This window comes from Ochlerotatus camptorhynchus, unplaced genomic scaffold (genome assembly GCF_037179485.1).
Source record: "Ochlerotatus camptorhynchus isolate MF236.1 unplaced genomic scaffold, CSIRO-AGI_Acam_v1.1 ptg000130l, whole genome shotgun sequence".
NCBI lineage: Eukaryota > Metazoa > Arthropoda > Insecta > Diptera > Culicidae > Ochlerotatus > Ochlerotatus camptorhynchus.
The window spans coordinates 3805247-3824912 of record NW_027040620.1 but is presented as its reverse complement, the minus strand read 5'-3'; the positions used below and the strand labels follow the sequence as shown (position 1 = coordinate 3824912).

Below are 19666 nucleotides of genomic sequence, written 5' to 3'. Positions count from 1 at the left end.
TGGTAGACGAAACATTCCTCTACCTGCTGGTGTCATTATTTTTCATGAGTGAGCTTTTATTCGCGAGAAATCGACGACTAAAGCCATTGTTTACAAATGCAATTACGCCCCTTTGAAATGTTGGCACTGAATTGAATTTGTGTTAGTACCGCAACTGATTCAACTCTTTAGGCGTAATATCATCCATCCGTCAAACTGACACTGACGGTAACGTATTGAATGCGTTAAATTTTGAACAGGGATCACAGAGCATAAAAAACGCACGTGGTTTTTCACCCCCTGAGTCCGTAAAACGTGCATTTGTTTACATCCAATCAACCAATCAGAGCGTTTGTTGTTGTTTTCTCAACCAGCTGATTTTGAAGCATCGTGCAGCTTTGTCGTTATTGATTTTTCAAATTTCATCGATTCACTCGACGAAGTCGCAAAAGTGTGAAAATACTCGTACTACTTCGCAACGGTGGAAATATCGTCCGTTGGAAAATTGAGAAAAGTGATGAATGTTCGCGCATTTCATCGCTGAGTTATAATTCATTGTGTTCACAATGATGGAACTGCTGGACTCGGGTAGATATAGTGAAAGTTTTCATGAGATTTTCGTTAAAAATCTCGCAAACAGGTATTTTCCTTAATGGACGACTGGTTTCCATTGTGAATTTTTTCCCAGATAAATAACTCATACCTAATCTCATTTGACACATACAAAACACATTCCATTTATTTGAATATGCTTCAGGAAAAATAAGGATGATAAAATTAAGCGTAAGGAACGTAACATTCAGGTAACTGTGGTAAGGCGTATTTATGCAATTTTAGTATAAGTACAAAAATGGCCGCCATTTTTTTGCTATATTCTCACCCTCTTATTTTCAACCACCCCTTTTGAACTGCCAAACAGGGTGGTGTAAGGGGGTGAGAAAGTTCATTGTACTTTTTGATCGATTGTTTTGGTTTTGGCAGTGATGCTAGTTATTTTTAGTTGCATTGTAACTATTTTGGCGGTAAAACTAATTTGAATGTACCACAACAGGAAGGCGAATCGCTATTATCATGGATCGAGGTAGCTCCCAATGCGTCCAAATTTGCCATCTACAATGCAATTCGCTCGATTGTCCTGGAGGTTGAGACCAAGAATTGCAGGACCAACCCTTTGGGGGGACCTTCAAGTAAGCTGGTAAAATCGTTTTGCTACCATCAGAACGCGGGAAATGATAATGATCAGAACTGCCTCTCGTGCAAGGAGAAATCCAAGGATGTTGGATCGTTTAAAGATGCAGACATTCCGGAGTTTGATTTCGAGGATAACTTTGAACCCGAAGAGCTGCAGACATGTAACGTTCCGAAGATCGTTGGTGCGGGACTGGAAAGTTTGTTCGAAATCATATCAGAAACTCGCACGGAACATCCCAGAATATGCACAAAGGCACTGAAGTCACTCTATGATATTATACAAGGTAATATATAAGTTATAATTTAAGTAATCGCTCCTTTTCATTTGTTTTCGAAAAACAATAAAGTAGTCATTTCTCAACTACAAGATTCGGTGCAGGTAACTTATTAGTTACTTTGGTTACTTTTTTTTTTTGAGCCGGTCATTCAATTTTTAATTGTGTGGGTAAAGTAAAAAATTCTAACGAATTACAAAGTTTTAATACTTTCTGTCGGACGATCAGAAGTACTGCTGTACGATCAATTTTGAGATACACTGTGATATCTAAAATAACTGTTCATTACATAGATCTTTTTCTCTTCTTCTTGTCTTTTGCTGCTCTGACACGAGCTTACGTCTACTCTCAACTTCGTGTTCTTTGAAACATTTCCACAGTTATTAATTGAGAGCTGTCTATGCCAACCAATGCATGAATTTGTATATTCTAGATAGAGCTGGAATTAGGGCCTAACAGCTTTTGTAAACAATGACTTCTCTTGATGATTTCTAGAAATTCTAGGCTCGCCCACGCAAACCAACATCCTCATCGGGTAGGGAAAGACTTCCACTATCCGATGGTAAGGTTGGTCTGCATGGACGTGCCTTGAATTCCTTGAAATCATCGATAGAAGTCATTGTTTACAAAAGCTGTTACGCCCTAATTCCAGCTCTATCTAGTATTATGTGGCAAGTACATTTCTAAACCAAAAGATGTTCTACACTGAAAAAAGTTTTCATATAGTTTCCATTGGGCACGCACTTGATATTTTTCCAATAACAAAATTAATGATTTTTATCTGAAATTCACATAACATTAATATGATCACATGAATTCTATGTGATAAATCACATAAACTTCATTGGACACATAAGGTTCATGTGATATCGTGGTGCGATTCCCAATTATGAGATCACATCAAAGTTATGTGAAATTCTAATGGATATTTTCCATCGGAAATGTGATTTATTTTTTGAGTGTAGGGAATCGAATCCACCGCCGCTGGCTGGGTACACTCAAAAAATAAATCACATTTCCTATGTAAAATATCCATTAGAATTTCACATAACTTTTATGTGGAAAATATCCATTAGAATTTCACATAACTTTTATGTGATCTCATAATTGGGAATCGCACCAATCACATGAACCTTATGTGTCCAATGAAGTTCATGTGATTTATCATATAGAACTTATGTGATCATATGAATGTTATGTGAATTTCAGGTAAAAATCATTAATTTTGTTATTGGAAAAATATCATGTGCGTTCCCAATGGAAATCGGGTATTGATTACCCCCTCCCGAGAAATCGACGGCTAAAGCCATTGTTTACAAATGCAATTACGCCCCTTTAAAATGTTGGCACTGAAATGATCGATTAAAAAAAAAGTGTTGATATTGTTGATTCAACAAACATGAATTGTTAATTCAAAGACAGTTAGCCAATAACAATCGAGAAGCAATATTGTGTTCGAAAGGATTTTTTTTCTATTTCAAAAATACGGTTGCATTATATCAAACAAAATGACAGAATTATGTCCATATCACAGTGTCACAGTGAGCTTTAAATCAATATTATAAAATGTCTAAAAACCCGTCAGTGGACCTCAACCTTAAATTGTACGGTGAAAAGTTTTTATTTCAAAATTCATGTAGGCAGTCACCTTTATTTCAAATAGGACATCTATACTATTTTAATCTAAAACTAACTGAACTAAGTGAACTGTTCAAAAATATTTTCCCATTTTTTTTCTTCAATTTCAGGTCAAGATCCAGAAAGTTTCCGGAACGAACCGGACAAGCTGTTCAACTCACTGTATGACATTTTACTCGAAATCGCCACTATGCACAGTCAATCACCAGCCAATGCAAGCCTTCACCAGAAAGACACAAACTGGTCTTCGATCAGTTGTTCCACCCTGTTGGCACTCTGCATCGCCAAGGGGGACACAGGCAAGCTGCTAAAAGCCGTCACGTCAATTCTAATGTCACCGAAAATTCTCTCCGGCCAGTTGATTCAACTGCCGCAAAGCATAATCAAACTGCAACGCAGCGTTCACTCGGTAGCACTCGGAAAGCTGAATATTCCTGATTACTACGCATATGGAATCTCCAAAAATAGTCTCATAGATTATGTAAGTTATACAAGGCAAATAGAGCTATGTTCCGTGGCTTCCGATTTCAATATGATCCTGATTAATCCTCTTAAAAATATCCTTCCACAGTTCACCATCAAGGATTACATGTTTGTAGAAAAAGTGTTTGTCCCCAACTGTATTGCTTCTGATGGGCGATACATTTATATTCTGATTTCAAAATCGCTGGTAAAGATTGGCTCCGGATTCAATGGGACTGTGCCGGGATTCATATACGGCATTGCAAAAGATTTCGGTAAAGATCGAAACGAGTGGATCGGATACTGTAACGTAAGTTCCCTTTCGCTTGAATTAAGTGTTGTTTAACTGTGAAGCGTTTATAATTTTTAGAATAAATTATTCTACAAGAAATTGTCGAAGCGGAACATGGATAACCTGCTAATAGTCGACACGGAAACCCTGCAGATAACTGGTTCCATTCAAACTCAAGCATCCATCTCGGTAAAGGATGGCAACAATTGCCTACTATTCACCGATGGCGAATCAATATGCTGCATCTGTACTTCTTCAGGAAGCGTAAGTTCCACAAGTATTTCAATGAATACAGTAGACTTATCGACACTTCTATTTCAGGACAATCTATTGGTTAAGCAGTTATACTCGAAAAATTCCTTCGCATTCGATCTCAATCTCAAGCTTGCGAGGAACGGTTTCCATACACTGGGATACTCGATTTTTGAAGAGGAAATACTTAGCGAAAACCAACTGAAGAAAATACAGAACTCGAGCAACGGTTTCCTACCAGCCATGCCCAATGAAGTTAACCTCAGTGGTATATCGTGTGGAAAGGAGTTTGGTTTGGTGCTGGGGAGTAATGGAAAAGTATTCTATTATGGCAAGGGCGGCAGTCTAGGGCTAAAAGCTGTCGGGAAGAATCCCAGCCTGAAGCTAAACGAGATAGTGATTTCGAAAACAACCAACTTCACTCAGGTTGCCGTCGGACACGATGGCATCCATGCATTGATGTTGAACGAGGATGGAACTGTTTTCTTTGCTGGTAGGAAAATTACGGGACTTTTTTTTTGTTGGGAATTTATTATTGATTGAATAATTTACAGGCACTGCTCGTAGAGGCGAAGATGGAGAACAATCTAAAAATCGCCGCCAGCTCAAAGCCGTTAAGCCAAAGAAAGTCAGTAAAATTGATGGATATTTCATTACCAACGTGTCCTGCAATAATGGTAAGAAAGCCGTGAAATATGTCACTGAATATACGATAACTCATTCTGGTATATTATTTTAAAATAGGAACCTCAGCCTTTGTGACCAAAGACGGAAAGCTGATCATGTTTGGTAAAGATACCAACTACTGCGATTCCGCAGGAATTGTTACCGGTCTCAATGAGGTGCAAATAGTTAAGGTGGGATTGGGCAAGGCGCATTGTGTAGCTCTCGATGCCAAAGGTCAACTCTATACGTTTGGACTGAACAATAAGGGCCAGTGTGGAAGGAAGTTTACTAAAGATCGCAGTGGTACGTATATGATGCCGATATTTCGTTGAATAGAAAAAATCAAATAATCAAACTTGTTTTTGTTTTTCAGACGATACATTTGACCCTAAACCAAAACTGCCCACCTTCAAACCAATGTGTCCGATCGATGAACACAACATTATCGACGGCAAATGCCGGGTAGGATGGAATTGCGACCAATTTCCTATGTTTTAGAAATATGTTCATTATTTTTGTGTTACAGATTTGTAATGTGTGCCGCGAATGTACCGGTTATAATACTGCTTGCGTGTCAACGAAAAAAACCTTCGTTAATGAACGTGTCCCAGGAACGTAAGTATAGAAAGGACCTCCATATGTTTTCTCCGATTATATGCTCCAGTTTCAAAATACCTCTATTTTCAACAGTTCTTGACAAACTTACAGCTACAATGTTACACTCAAAATAATCTACACGTTGAAGCTACGTGAAAAATCACGCAAGCTCTCAATTTTTCCTCTCCTCTCAGTTTTACGGGGTAGAATGTATGTGATGTCCTTTGAATTTCACAGGGAGTTAATTTTTAACACACCTACATAACAATGAAATGTATGTGATTTTCACATAACACTGAGTCTATTTGCGTTTCACGTAAAGCTTATGTGATTTCCACAAATGAGTGGTACGTGCACTCAGAGCGGTGCACAAATCAAGGCAGCATCATGATGTGCTGTGTTCGGTAATTTTTAAAGATAGTGGCAAAATGTAAGTATAACATAATGGATTATCTTTAACATGGATCTTTAACAAAAAAAAAACTGTCTGTTTCTGATGTCGAGATGTCCAGCAGTTTCTTCCTCTAAGAAAAAAGTATCTCGACCCATTTCTATGATAGTCCAGATTGTTTGTGCTGCGTATCGAGTATTTAAAGAAAATCTGATGTAGTGTATTCAGAATATTTGAATAAATTAAAGGAATATTATTGAATAAATTATACTATTATGAATACAGTAAAGATTGTATTAAGAAAATATTTGTATGAACAGTGTCAAAATATTGATACTAGAATCTTTTATATGATAATCCTGTTACGGTTAAGCTTCATGAAATGAGTGACCCTACATGAGAATGACGTAGCTCTTATGTGAAAAGTATGACGGAAAAATTCTACGTATGTTTTTACGTAGGATTTACGAGAAAATTATTCTGAGTGTAGAGAGTTGCATATCTAGGTTTGATTGATAATTGATGTGTGACGAGTACAGTAAGTGATTTCAATGAAAATATTTTTCCAAAGTATTCGGAAGTTGTCAGAACCTTGGGAATCTGCATTTCATATTTTATCCTACTGCAAGGAGACAGTGAAATATTATTTTTTCGGGATTTACCTACTGCACCTTATCACCGAATCACTAACGTTTCTATACCGTCTAACATTGTTGTATTGTTGTAATATTTTGTTCACGTTTATTTAGTAAGGGAACCTGCATAATGACGTAGCATATGTTTGACCAATTTTAGACACCCCCACCCCTCGTTGCGTATTTTGCTTTACTGCCGATACTCGCATAATAGTCCCATCTTTGCTTGATTTCCTATTCATATGGGACAGTTATGCTTTTATGGGCAGTATACCTCATGTCCATTTATTTTCACGGCTTCACCCTCCTTCCCGCACCACCCTCCTCCTTCCCGCTCCACCCTCCTCTGATCGTCACCATTGAAAACAATCTTCAACTCACCGCGAAATTTCTCACCAGCATGACGAGTGTAATCTATTAATTAATTTCAAACCAGCATACATGCACGTTCTTTCATAATCTACTAAAACCCATTTCTTTGCATTGATTCGCATGATTCTCCGGTGAAACTAATTAGACCCGGAAGGGAAGTAAAGCCGCTGGTCCCAGCCCATGTGTTGATGGGTTCGATATAGAATCGCATTCAGTGATTCGCAGTTATGTGGCAAAAAATTATCGAAAAACTAACTAGACTGTAATCAGTATTTTTTTAGTTCCTTCTACCTAACTTCAGGAATATCAAGTACTACTGAAAATTTGACTACTTTGAACCTGTTGCATTCAGTGACTTTTTGTCGCGTAACTTTTAATAATTCACTAAGTCTCTGTTTCTACAGACCCTGTGCATGTGGCCACGGAAGCGCTGGTTGCTCCAAATGTGGCAGTTGCAGTACGTGTGTTGCTTCTCAAGAAAATGGTTCTCTGCCATTTGGTAAGTAGAAATAGGTATTTTGCGTACAGTATTTGATAGCAAATATTTCGGCGATTTCAGAAAACAATGCTGATGTTCAGTCCAATGCCGAAAAGGTAAAGGAAATCTTGCAACGAAGGTACGAAAATCTCAGACATGGAGAAGAAGGAAGTCAATTCTCCGATACCGACACACCTCGTGTGATTCCGGTTCCTCCCCAGAGAGTCGAACTACCAACGAAAAGCCCTATTGTCCAAATAAGTTGTGGACTACATCATACCGTGGTATTGACGCTATCCGGCGAGGTATTTACATTCGGTAGTAACCAATTTGGGCAGCTAGGAACAGGTGACTTGCAGCCCATTTCTGGAGCTCATCTTGTTAAAATACCACACATGGTTAGTCAAGTAGCAGCCGGTAGTAATCATACGGTTATTTTAACGACAAAAGGCATTGTGTACACATTCGGAAATTATCAAAAGGGGCAACTTGGTAGGCTACCAGGGGAAACCAACTTGACCAGCGGAATGGATATTTACGGTGGCTCAAACAGCACTCAATCCGGCAGACCCGAACAAACAAATGAGAAGTCATCCGTAACAGATATTCTTCTTCAAAGACAAAAATTTTTATGGAACTGCTCTCCGGGAGCTGTTGCGTAAGTATTATTTGTAGCCTGTAAATAATCAGAAATCGTAACTTTATAACGAAGAATTGCTCCCTAATCCTCCGCAAAGCGCTCAACTAGTGCTTAGCTACTCAGATGTATAGCCCCCTCTTCGTATATTTTATTGTTAGCTAAAGGAGCATAGCCGCCGTGGGCAAGCTTCTAAAAAATGATTCATTTAGCAACTTGTGCGTCGTTATGCTCCTTTAACAAAAAAAAACACGTGTATAATGGTAAACATAAGTAGCTACGTGCGCCAATTATTAGACGTTTTACGAATGTTTAGGGAACATTGCAACGAAAAAAAAATGCCCTACTTTCTAACATGCTGCTTTGTATACTTTCAGAGGAATCGGTCCATCAACGGGCAAGAAAGCCTCCTGGATCGGAGCTAGTGGTGATCAGACCTTTATCAAGATTGACGAATCGCTTGTCAATGCGTCGATGCTGTCGAAATTTAGTGTTGTCGCCGATGAAAACACTATTCTCCTTATTCCGAACAGCCAAAATCAACTGAACTGTATTGCTATCAATAGGCGTAATGGAAATTGTAAAGCGCACAACGCAAATCAGTTTGACTTTAGGGCTGTTACTGATAAAATGGACGAAAAGGACAATTTCGGTGGAAGAAAAAGAGTGAAAGTCCAACAACACCAGCATCAGCAGCAACAACAACAACAACAACAACAACAGCAACCGTATCACAACGTAGATGGAATTCTGGAAAACCAAGAACTACCGGATTCTGACATGTGCTATGATTCAAAGTACTCCATAGATGCTAACAAGCATCCAAACGTTAGCTTTGCCTTTGCGATGGATCCTAGCTTCGGTGTGCTGTGGGGATTCGACAGTGTTTCGAAGACCATGATGTTTTTCAACGTGATTGCGTCGGAAATTTCACCTTGTTCTGAGGTACCATTTGTGCACTTTATCTAGTTTTGATGGTCATACAAATACTTATTTTAGAATGCCAAGGATTTGGTCGCCATTTTGACTCCAGAAATAGCCCTTCCCAAGCAGTCGGAACATGAAGTTACCCGGTACCAGGCATCGCTCAACATTCTTGCTACATTGGATATTCTAACTACAAATCAGAAAATTCTGTGAGAATTTAATAATATTGCGATCTGATATAAAATCTAAACTGTCATTTGTTTTTTTTTTTTTCAGCAAAAAGTGCTTTGTGCCTTCTGAGATTGGGCTCAAGATAAGTGTGGACGGCAAAGAAAATTGCGAATACAACACAATTTGTCGGTTTGAGAACTTTGGAGGAGGATGGGGCTATTCGAGCTACAGTGTCGAAGCTGTTCGTTTTATGTGTGACACAGATGTTATCATAGGTAAGATCTTGGTTGACTACTTTGCTGTCGGTGCCACATAACTGCCCCATTTTATAAGGTAGATCCGCTCTAAACGGGGGAGGGGCGTTTAGAAATATGTGTCCAGTAATGTATAAGGTATAGGAAAACGTAATGATTAAGCTAGGGTTTATTGTTTTTAATTTGCACGTAACGCAGGGTGTCGACTACCTTGAAAATCAGAGAATATCAGGAAATTTAATTCAAATTCAGGGAAATATTTCTTAAAAAAATACTCAAATAAAAGGGTATTTTGCGCCTAATATAAATTCAGCTCCCACTGGGTGTTGACACATTTCTGAGTTGAGCTGAGATCCTGAGGGTTGATAAAAATCTATTCCGTAGACACTAGACAGTTGTTGCAAAATTTAACCTACAAATGGGTATGTTCGTCGCTTGATAGATCTTGCACCTAATTGCGTCTGACGTAGATCCTTTGGGCGCATTGGAGCGCTTTTGAGTAAATTCAAGAATGGTAAAGAATTAAGAGAAGAGGGTGATTTTTTTCTAAACACTTGTAGTTCTTGTTCCTTATTGCGTTCTTAACAACATGATTTCTGCCCTTTTGAGCATACTAAGTACAAGTCTTGTCCCATTCGTTAAAACAGCAATCTGAGAAAAACGCTGTTGAAGATTTTTTTCTTCATCGGCTCTTATGGAAGGGACAACATAGTTTTGGTATTTTTCGCAACATTTTCTGAACAAAGTAGGAGGAACCTTTCGTGTACATTGTAAAGTAATGGTACTTGACAATCGATTCCAATGTATAAATCATATCCGCCAAAAATGCTAATGGGACTGTTATGCCGCATAAGAGATGAACTAGCCTCAGGCTAAAAATCTCTATAATAAAAAAAAAAAAAAAAAAAATGTTATGCCGCACAAAGCAGATTAGCTCAGAGAATTAACTAAATGTGAACTTTGACTATACGTTTTAGTATTACTTCTGTGTGAAGTCAACGATTTACATAGTTGAAGATGCTAATTTCAAATAACAGACTAAAGTGGTAATTTTTATACGCTAGATGGGGAGATGAAAGTATAGAATTGATAGTTCCGCTAGAGTACGGCAGTTTGAAAATTGCATATAGAGAGTAGAAAGCGAGCAAGGACAACTTTAAGAAGGTACAAATCGAAGGTACCTTCCTAAAGTTGTCCTTGCTCGCTTTCTACTCTCTATATGCAATTTTCACACTGCCGTACTCTAACGGAACTATCAATTCTATACTTTCATCTCCCCATCTATCGTATAAAAATTACCACTTTACTCTGTTATTTGAAATTAGCATCTTCAACTATGTAAATGTGAATTTAGGATAATGCTCTTGCTTGGGTAGATTTTTTCTTTGATTGCATGCCATTTGTGCTACTCAAGAAGGAATTCTTATATTATTTCAGCTGGTTTCGGCATGTATGGAGGACGTGGTGAGTATACCTGCAAGCTGAAACTGTTCGACCAAGGATACGACGGTGGTGCCAATGAAAAAGACGGCATACTGATATCAGAAGTGGAAGAAGTTCCCTTTGAATGTCCATCCAAATGCAAATTCAACATTACTCTCCCCAGTCCGGTAACGATTAGCGCCAAACGGTGGTACTTGGTGTTGGCCAAAATCTCCGGCCCATCTTCGGATTGTGGTTCTTCGGGACAGTCAACTGTTACCACTTCTGACAACGTGGTGTTTCACTTTAAAACGTCGAAAAAGGCCAACAATGGAACGACAGTCAATTCCGGACAAATTCCATCCATCCTGTATCGAATGATTTCGCAGAACAGTAAAGCCGTTTTCCCCTCAGTCTCAGCCGATCCGGTCTGCAAGCTATCGAAAGTATTCGCTAATACACTGACCAAGGATTGCTTCGAGAGCTTGGTGATGCTGTTGAACTGGTCCTGGAGTTCTTTCAAAGTGTCGACTACGGATTTGCTGGAAACGGTAAAGTTTTGTTTCATTAGAAAAATGTTCTTGTAAAAAAAGAATTCTTTCCCTTGAATTTCAGCGAAAAACTAATCAAAACGTCATCTCACTCAACCGATTGGTATACATTTGCAAAGCAAGCCTAAGACTCCTTCGTAAATATATCAACGAAATTTATCCATATAAAGGATTCAACAATGGAGAAAAACCGTCGAACAAAGCAAAAGTCAATACCAGCAGACCTGATTCTAAGTTGGAAAAATCACCTAAGAACAAAGCGTACGATGGAAATGGTTTACTATCATCTGTAGACAGCAAGTCCGATATGCTCAAAGTCAACGACATCAATATAATGGAAATCAACACTCCGATGTCGAATAAGAAGATAGCATCTGAAAGCATTCAATTGGCTGAATGCATTGGTGACGTGCGTGCCCTGCTAACTCAGATCCTGTGTGATGAATTGCCCTATCAGTCTGGCAATGACATTTGCACCATGATATTGGACGTTCTGGATGAATGTCACACAACATTCGTCAGCTGCTTCAATGCATTCTATCCTACGTCTTTTCTCAAGTGGAACTGCATCTGCAATCTTCTGGCCCAAATCGATAAGGGTATCTTGCATTCTCGTCTGCTGAGTGGCGTGCTGGCTGGACTGTGCGATCCAAACATCAACTTGCGATCAACTTTCTCAGTGCTGTCGCCGAATGTGGAATATAAATCACTCATAAGTCCCAGTGACAATCTGGGATTCCCGATGCTAGTGAGCTCGGAAAACTATCAATATCCCATCCTGGTGGAGCAGATGTTGTATCGGACACAGAAGGAGAAAACTATAACTTGCAATTCCTGGACTTTCAAGGATGTACTAAGTCGCTTGCTGGACATCATCTCCAAACCCATACGATTGAAGATTGAAAACATTTATAATAATCATGGGATCGATATCTACAACGGAGATGCAATGAAACGGCGTTTGAACAATAACCTGATCACAAATTCTTGCCGTTTGTTGTCCAAGGTGCTAGCTGAAATTATTTACCAAAATTGCACAATTGATGTAAGTGGTGAAAACAAATCTATGTTAATTGAGCATATCTAAAGAGTCACATAATTTTCCTTATTCAGACTGAAACGGCGATTGTGCCATCAAATGTTCTGCATTCAAGCGGAAACCGCTTCGCTAAGGTAGACGTTAGCAAAACATGGAATACTGGAAACTTTGGTCCGGATGCGATCGCATTCACTGTCGATCGACCAGGAATATCGATTGCTGGAGCCTGTGTAAGGCAAACTCGGTGGTGTATGACAAATCTAGCTTTCAGAATGAAAAGGGCCAAACAGCGATGATCGATTTTCTCTTTAGGTAACGGCAGTTAAGTGAACAACTTGCCCATTATTTCCCAGGTCAGTGTTGTAAAAGATACTACTGACTATACCTATAGCAAAAACATCAGCAAACGCACCTACCGAAGAGGAAATCGATGAAAAGAATCGATCATCAAGTTAGGCTCTTATGATTCTGAACGCTAGAAATAGAGTATGTTTTAAATAGTTTTTTATGCTCATTGCAGGTTTATTCCGGATCCGGGAGCTACGAATACCAGCTGGAATTGTTGTACGATGTAAGATTCTTCTTTAATGTTTATGAATATACCGGCAAGGTGACTTGCAACACTGTTTAGTCTGCTAAACCATAAAATTAATGTTTTTAATCAGAGTAGGGTCGGGTGGGACAAGAGTGCCACCCTCAATAATTTTGAAAAAAAAATTTGCAATGCTATCTCGCCCATAAATGAATGGTGTTCCTATGCAGCTTTATAGAAAGTTCTGTTTAAAATGAAGTCTTACAAAAATTGCAAAAAATCATGTTGTACTCATGGGTCGAAAATCGAATTTATTTATAATAATTAGGTAGACATCATCGACGGAAAACAAATCGTGAAAAAAAATGGTTGATTTGTTATGCATTGAATAATTTTGCAAAATACAATAGCTAAATTAAGTTCATAATAACATCTGTTGCTAGATGATTAATAATCAAATGCGATGTTTATAAACAAGCATTAATCGATTTCATTCAATTTCCAGACGCATGGCCCTTTTGTCCCATAGGAGTTGGCATTCTTACCCAATGGTAGATTCAAAAAAATATTTGAGATGACATTTTGAAAAAATCGTAAACAACTTTTGACGAGATTTAATTTGCATTACATTGCTGTTGTATGAAGGCAATGATATGAAATTGCAAAACGATACACAAACTCCTACATATATCCACTATTTGGCATATGTAGAACGTACCATTGTTAAGGTGGCAGTCTTGCTAAAAACAATGAACAATGAATTATCGGCTCCGTAAAGTTAACGCGATTGAGCCTTTCATATGAACGAACTAGATAAAAAGGTGGCACTCTTGCCCCACTAGACCCGACTCTATACGATAGTTTTAATTAGAATTAATCAAGGGCCACCCACATTACGTCCAGATCTGAAGCGTTGCGGCAAAGTGACAGCTAAATCTATTGTCTAACTGTCAAATTTACGCAACGCAACCGGATCTTAAGAGCAAGCAATGGGCGGAAAAAATCAAAATAAATTTCGACAGCAGGGTTGTACGTAGGGTAAGGTGGGACAAGAGAGGTCATCTACTAGGTTTATTTTTTTGTTTATCAAAATATCAACAGGCTGTGTGTGCTGGATTGAAAAAGCAAAGGATCATTGAGGTTGCATTTAACCTGCAAACTTTTCCAGAAGGTAATATTTGACATGACTTTCTTGAAACAGAAGAGTGGAAATTAATTAAATATATCTCAAAGTTTTGCACGAATCTTCAATACGTTCCTCAAAAACTAACTAAAAAAACTAATACATAGTATATTGGGGTCATATTTGACCCAAATTTCAAACCTTCGTAGAATTGTGAAATTTTAACCGACCAACATTGTTTATACCTCATTTAAAAGGTACACGTATTTGCGAACAAATTTACAATACATGAAATACTTTTTGCAATTAACTCAATATTTAGTAGTTCATAAATCGGCATGATTTTGATCAATTAACAACATTGTTTTGTTGTGGTACTGGGTAACTCCTGAAATGTAATTGTACAAGTTATTTTTTTTAATTACCTACGTCTCAAAAACAGTTTTATGCTTAAACATTTAATTCAAGTTAGTATTGTTGGTAATTTCAGAGCATGGAATCGAAAAGCCAACTTCAGCACAAATGGGAAGTAATCGAGTCGGTCGTTGGGGCTTACGAGCAGAGTATGGTTAAGAATTTCATGACTGAAATCAAGTTTGATCGCGCAATCAGTGTCAAGGAAAACGTCCGGTATGCATTACGTCTTTGCTCGCAAGGTGCCCGGACGTGCTCCGGCGATGGAGGATTCGCAGCGATCCGCGGTCCGTGCGGTGCCACGTTCAAATTTTATCCTTGTGATTTAAGTTTCAACGGAACCACTCCGGCTAGAGGGCAAATTCCCTGTATCCTGTATTATAGTATTCCGTCGATCAATGATAGCTACGCCGGGAAGTACAGCAAGGAATCACATGCACGAGACATTGCACTGCAGATATCGACGGACGTCACGGCTAGATGCAAAGACCTTTTGATTCATGCTAGAAATGCAATCGCGTTTTCGTCAACTTCCAGTGATAAAAGCTCAAATTCGTCTCACAACACCCACACAGTGGATTCAGAGCATAACATCACTCCCATCGAGGAACATCTGGACATTGCCTGGATTAACAATTCAGATATTGCAAACGTGAATAATGTGACAAGCAGCAGTTTCGATCATAATAACTCGTCCACTGCGAAAGATATCACAAAACGCATTGAAAACTTTTCAAAAGGAATCATAGAAACGTTGAAATTTGACAAAAAATCAAGGAACTCCATCGATTTTGACATAGAAATCGATATAGGCGCAGAAGAAATTACACCGAACGATTACATCGATGATCGAAACAACAAACTAGACTCAATATCGAACGGAAACACTTCCGGTTTGGGAATGCATAGCAAAGCCGATAATTTTTCAATACTCAACGATGCTGGAAGCGATGCGGAAGAGTTCAACCATCAGTTAAATCAAGAACGCATCATTCAGCTGTTCTCGGCAGAAGATTCTTGCCTGTTCACAATGCTACTGCCATTAACATTTGCTCACATCGGACCGCTTGTCTGCAGCAACCTGAAAAGCTCAGTTGAAGTGTTGGGTCTCATTCGTGCGATTCTGCCACATGTCTCTGCACTGAATCAGATAAATAATTTCAAATTGTACGATCTTGGCAAACCGGACATGGGTGAAGTAATTCGCAAAAGCATGAGCACCGATCAGAACGATTTATGCACAACTAGTCACTACTATTGCATTGTTGAAAGCGACCATCCATATAAATCGAGCACAGTGGCAAATTATCGTGTAGAGTTCCCACCAAACGTCCGCTGGATGACGATTGAGTTTGATCCTCAGTGTGGAACAGTACAGCCGGAGGATTACGTGTTCGTGAAAATTCCTCAAGATCCGGAGAAGAGTAAAAATGATGCAGCCTTTATAAATGATAACTATGCATCAACAATCAGCAGTCGCAAGAGTAAGGAGGTTAAGTTGGAAAGTACTGTAAAATTAGGAAGCACGGCTAAGGAGGATCATTCGGAAATTGATTGGATAAATGTGAAAAAATTCAACACGTAAGTCTATATATTTAGTTAGATTTATGTTCTGGTTACTAATCATAATCCTTCTTTTCCAGCTCCCAAAATTGGTCGAACAATGCAATAGTACTACCAGGCAATAAACTGGAAATATCCCTAGAAACTGCGTCAACATACATCCGAGAGCAAAAGGGGAACAAATATGGCTTCAAGTGTTTTATAATCGGATATGACAATAAAAATCTGATGAAGTATCCCAGCACGTCGTTGATACATTTAGAATATGAATTGTCTTATTTGGGTGGCCTGTGCAGTGCAAATCTGCTGAAAAAGGATCTTGTGTTTTCCGGTAAGCTAAATGCCGTCGATGGCTTTCATTAATTTGTATTCACACCAATACTCTTTCACAGATGACATCACCGATAATATGTCCAATGTCGAGGATACCCTAAAGAAGCACACCGCATTGCTATCAAAAGGGCTGATGGTTGCCGACTCCGTTTTGACTATAAACAACGCGTTAGAGGCCAATTTGCCGATCACGTGAGTACCAAATCAGTTTCTATATTGTTTACGTACGGTAATGTGGTACCTTTCATCGGCAATCCAAGCTGGAAACAAGAAAAGGTTTGGACCAGATGTGTCGTCAAATGTCAGTAACATCGCTTGTTTTTGTCACTATCCCGAGCAAAGTCTGAGATCAAATTGAAACCTAAATTTGATGTTGTGATTTCGCTGATAATGATTACTCAGGTTGCTGGCGTTTTGGTCGTTTTAACTGTTAAAATATCAAAATTGAGAGCAAAAAAATCTTCCTGTGACATCACATTGAAAACTATTTCTGCTATCAGTGAGAGCAACCTGAAAACAAAATTTGATATCAATTTTTCCTGTTGATAACAAAACAAGTGTTCAATTTGATGTTATGCTAAGGCAATGAAAACAAACCCACAACAACAAATTTCTGAAGAGCAAATGTACAGCAAAATGAAAACAAAATGCTAATACCTATATCAAATTTGTCAATTGTGTAAACTGAAATCAAATTATGATTTCAGTTTGATGTTGATATCTAAACTAGATTTCAATTTGCTGTCATTTTGATGCTGGACTTTGCTCGGGTAAGGACACCTTTTATGATTGATGAGAATGTGCGTCTTTGAAAAGATCCCAGAACTCTTCGAATTATCCGGAACATCACAATTTAACTTACAGTAGAAGAGTAAGTACCGTAATGCACCGAAATCCGAACACATTTAAAAGTTGATTATTAGGGCCAAACATGATTCAAACGTAACGTTAATTTTATGATGATCCAATAGTGTCGTACATGCTCCTGTAATTATTAGGTTGCCAAGGGGATGTAATATTTAATTTAAAATTAAATGTCCGGATTAAAAGAGTATCCGTTATTCGATGCATTACAGTATGATATAAATGCTTCGAAAAATGAGGTAGGTACTACGAAATGCAACAAATTACACGGAAATATCACAAAAGATCAATGTGTTGATGGGGGAAATGCCGTTTGTATTAAAGTCGTTTGGCATAAAATAACGTGGCATAGTGGTCGTTTGGCATAAATATATCAAAATTTCTTCCAAATACAAAAAATACTTTGACTATATGTTTTTAGTATTACTTCTACGTGAAGTTAACGATTTACATAGTTGAAGATGCTAATTTCAAATAACAGACTGTAGTGGTAATTTTTATACGATAGATGGAGTAGATGAAAGCATAGAGTTGATAGTTCCGTTAGAGTACGGCAGTGTGAAGATTGTATATAGATATTAGAATAGCGAACTAGGACAACTTTTTAAGGAAGGTACAAATCGGTTTTTTCATCTCTCTTTACCAAACTCCCCCTTAGGAGAGGGATGGTGAGGGGTGTCATCAACTTTCATAATATGTGAAAAAATTATCAGCTTTAAACAGTGTGAAAACAGCATCAAGTCAGTTTGTCCCATCAAGCAACGTAATCGTATATCAGTCTCATCCCGAAAATCAACCCTCCATATATCAAGTTACAGTTCTGTTTTTTTAATTGCCATATTTTTCGTTGTTATAACAAAATATGCAAGCTTCATTGCAGCTGAATTTAACATGAAAAATTTATCAATTAAATTACTATGATTTTTTAAATACTTATATGGGAGTTTTATTTCGTAAATTCGTCTGCCATTTTCTTAATGCCTACTTTTTCCATATAGGACTGATATACACCCTTTATGTAGCAGATCAGAAGTTGACGGAAAATAATGAAAAGATCCACAACTAATAATTCCGATTTGTACCTTCCTTAAAAAGTTGTCCTAGTTCGCTATTCTAATATCTATATACAATCTTCACACTGCCGTACTCTAACGGAACTATCAACTCTATGCTTTCATCTACTCCATCTATCGTATAAAAATTACCACTACAGTCTGTTATTTGAAATTAGCATCTTCAACTATACAAAAAATAACATAAATAATACTACGAACTTCCACCTGCCGTTCTACGCATATTTTTCCATGTTCCAAAACTTGCATATGAGAAAAGTACGATTATTGTTTAGAATTATTTATGCTTATTAGAGGTATTACGAACATTTAATTAATGCATTGTTCACCTAGAAATACTCAGAGGGAGAGATGGGCGGAGAAAACAAAATACAATTCGGCAGCAGGGATTTGTACCTAAATTATCTTGCAAGCCTTGCTAGAAGCTAGCATTTCACATGACTTTTACTATTGATTCGATTTACGTGCAAAATAATAATTGAGTGCATCGCAATATTTTGCACATTTATTGGTGCTATGAGTTAACCAAGTAAGATCAATTAATCAATAGAGCTAGAATATTGTTTTTGATTCCAAAAACTAGTTGAATTTGAGAAGCACACGAAACATAAAGGTGATTGAATTTCTGTTCGATTACAATACTAATTCTAAAATTTCAAAAATTCTAATGGAAATGTTCCATTTGCTCAGATTTTGACAGTTCATTTGGCCTCAAAACATTCTCTCCGCTTATCTCTCCCTCTGAGTATAGACGAGTGCACGGATGGATTTTAGTTCACTCACTCGACAAAAAGTGACACAATAGCGGGGCCCTGTTTACTAAAAATGAACACATTAATAATACTCGCATAACATTTGAAACGGCTCTGCAATGTCCGCGAGCAACATCCTTTCAACGCGCATTATTTTTTTTCGGAAAAAAAAAACTTCTAAGTGCTTGTGAACAGTACCACTGAACTGTCAAAAAATTCAGCCGATGAACACTGAGTTCATTTGTGACGTCACACTGCAGTACCTAATGGTCCCTAAAAATATTCTGGAACAAATTTCTTTCCATATGTCGATGGGGCTGCCCTTAGCTCAGTTGGTAAAGGCGCAGGTACAAAGCAAGACCATGCTGGAGGTGGCTTGGTTCGATTCCCGGTCCGGTCTAGGAATGTTTCAAGTTGGAAAATTTATCGACTTGCCTGTACTTGCCCTTCATGTACTTTGACACACAATTATACTAATGCTAAAATGGGACAGGCATCAAAAGCTCTCAATTAGTAACTGTGGAAGTGAATCAAGAAAACTAAGTTGAGAACACGTAATAAGCTAAAATATGTATCGAGGTATACCTGTAATCCATCACATTCGTCTGACAATTGAAAACTCACGTCGCATCTTTGATGGTTGATTTTGCACATTCGAATGCATACATTCAGCAGCACCAGCGGGTGGACAATCACCACATGAGTCTATATTTTTGACATACCATTCAATTCACTTTTTTTGTTTTGTTTATTCAGCTAATTTGCGATTCTGAAATGTTTGTT

At 38.1% G+C, this 19666-nt stretch overlaps 1 protein-coding gene across 1 annotated transcript in view; it reads left to right on the top strand.

The window, feature by feature from the left end:
- The first annotated feature begins 416 nt into the window (after positions 1-416).
- The window catches only part of hiw (highwire), a 129757-nt gene continuing 110507 nt past the window's right edge, over positions 417-19666 (top strand). The window contains exons 1-23 of the mRNA XM_065220693.1: positions 417-619; positions 737-791; positions 1031-1454; positions 3194-3564; positions 3655-3855; positions 3916-4101; positions 4159-4582; positions 4644-4766; positions 4834-5058; positions 5129-5217; positions 5282-5370; positions 7155-7249; positions 7310-7886; positions 8243-8810; positions 8865-9001; positions 9069-9238; positions 10655-11190; positions 11255-12235; positions 12304-12459; positions 12750-12800; positions 14375-15879; positions 15942-16192; positions 16254-16386. Of these exons, the coding sequence (XP_065076765.1) occupies positions 546-619; positions 737-791; positions 1031-1454; positions 3194-3564; positions 3655-3855; positions 3916-4101; positions 4159-4582; positions 4644-4766; positions 4834-5058; positions 5129-5217; positions 5282-5370; positions 7155-7249; positions 7310-7886; positions 8243-8810; positions 8865-9001; positions 9069-9238; positions 10655-11190; positions 11255-12235; positions 12304-12459; positions 12750-12800; positions 14375-15879; positions 15942-16192; positions 16254-16386 (7421 nt within the window). The 5' untranslated portion in view covers positions 417-545. The remainder of the gene's footprint in view (positions 620-736; positions 792-1030; positions 1455-3193; positions 3565-3654; positions 3856-3915; positions 4102-4158; positions 4583-4643; positions 4767-4833; positions 5059-5128; positions 5218-5281; positions 5371-7154; positions 7250-7309; positions 7887-8242; positions 8811-8864; positions 9002-9068; positions 9239-10654; positions 11191-11254; positions 12236-12303; positions 12460-12749; positions 12801-14374; positions 15880-15941; positions 16193-16253; positions 16387-19666) is intronic.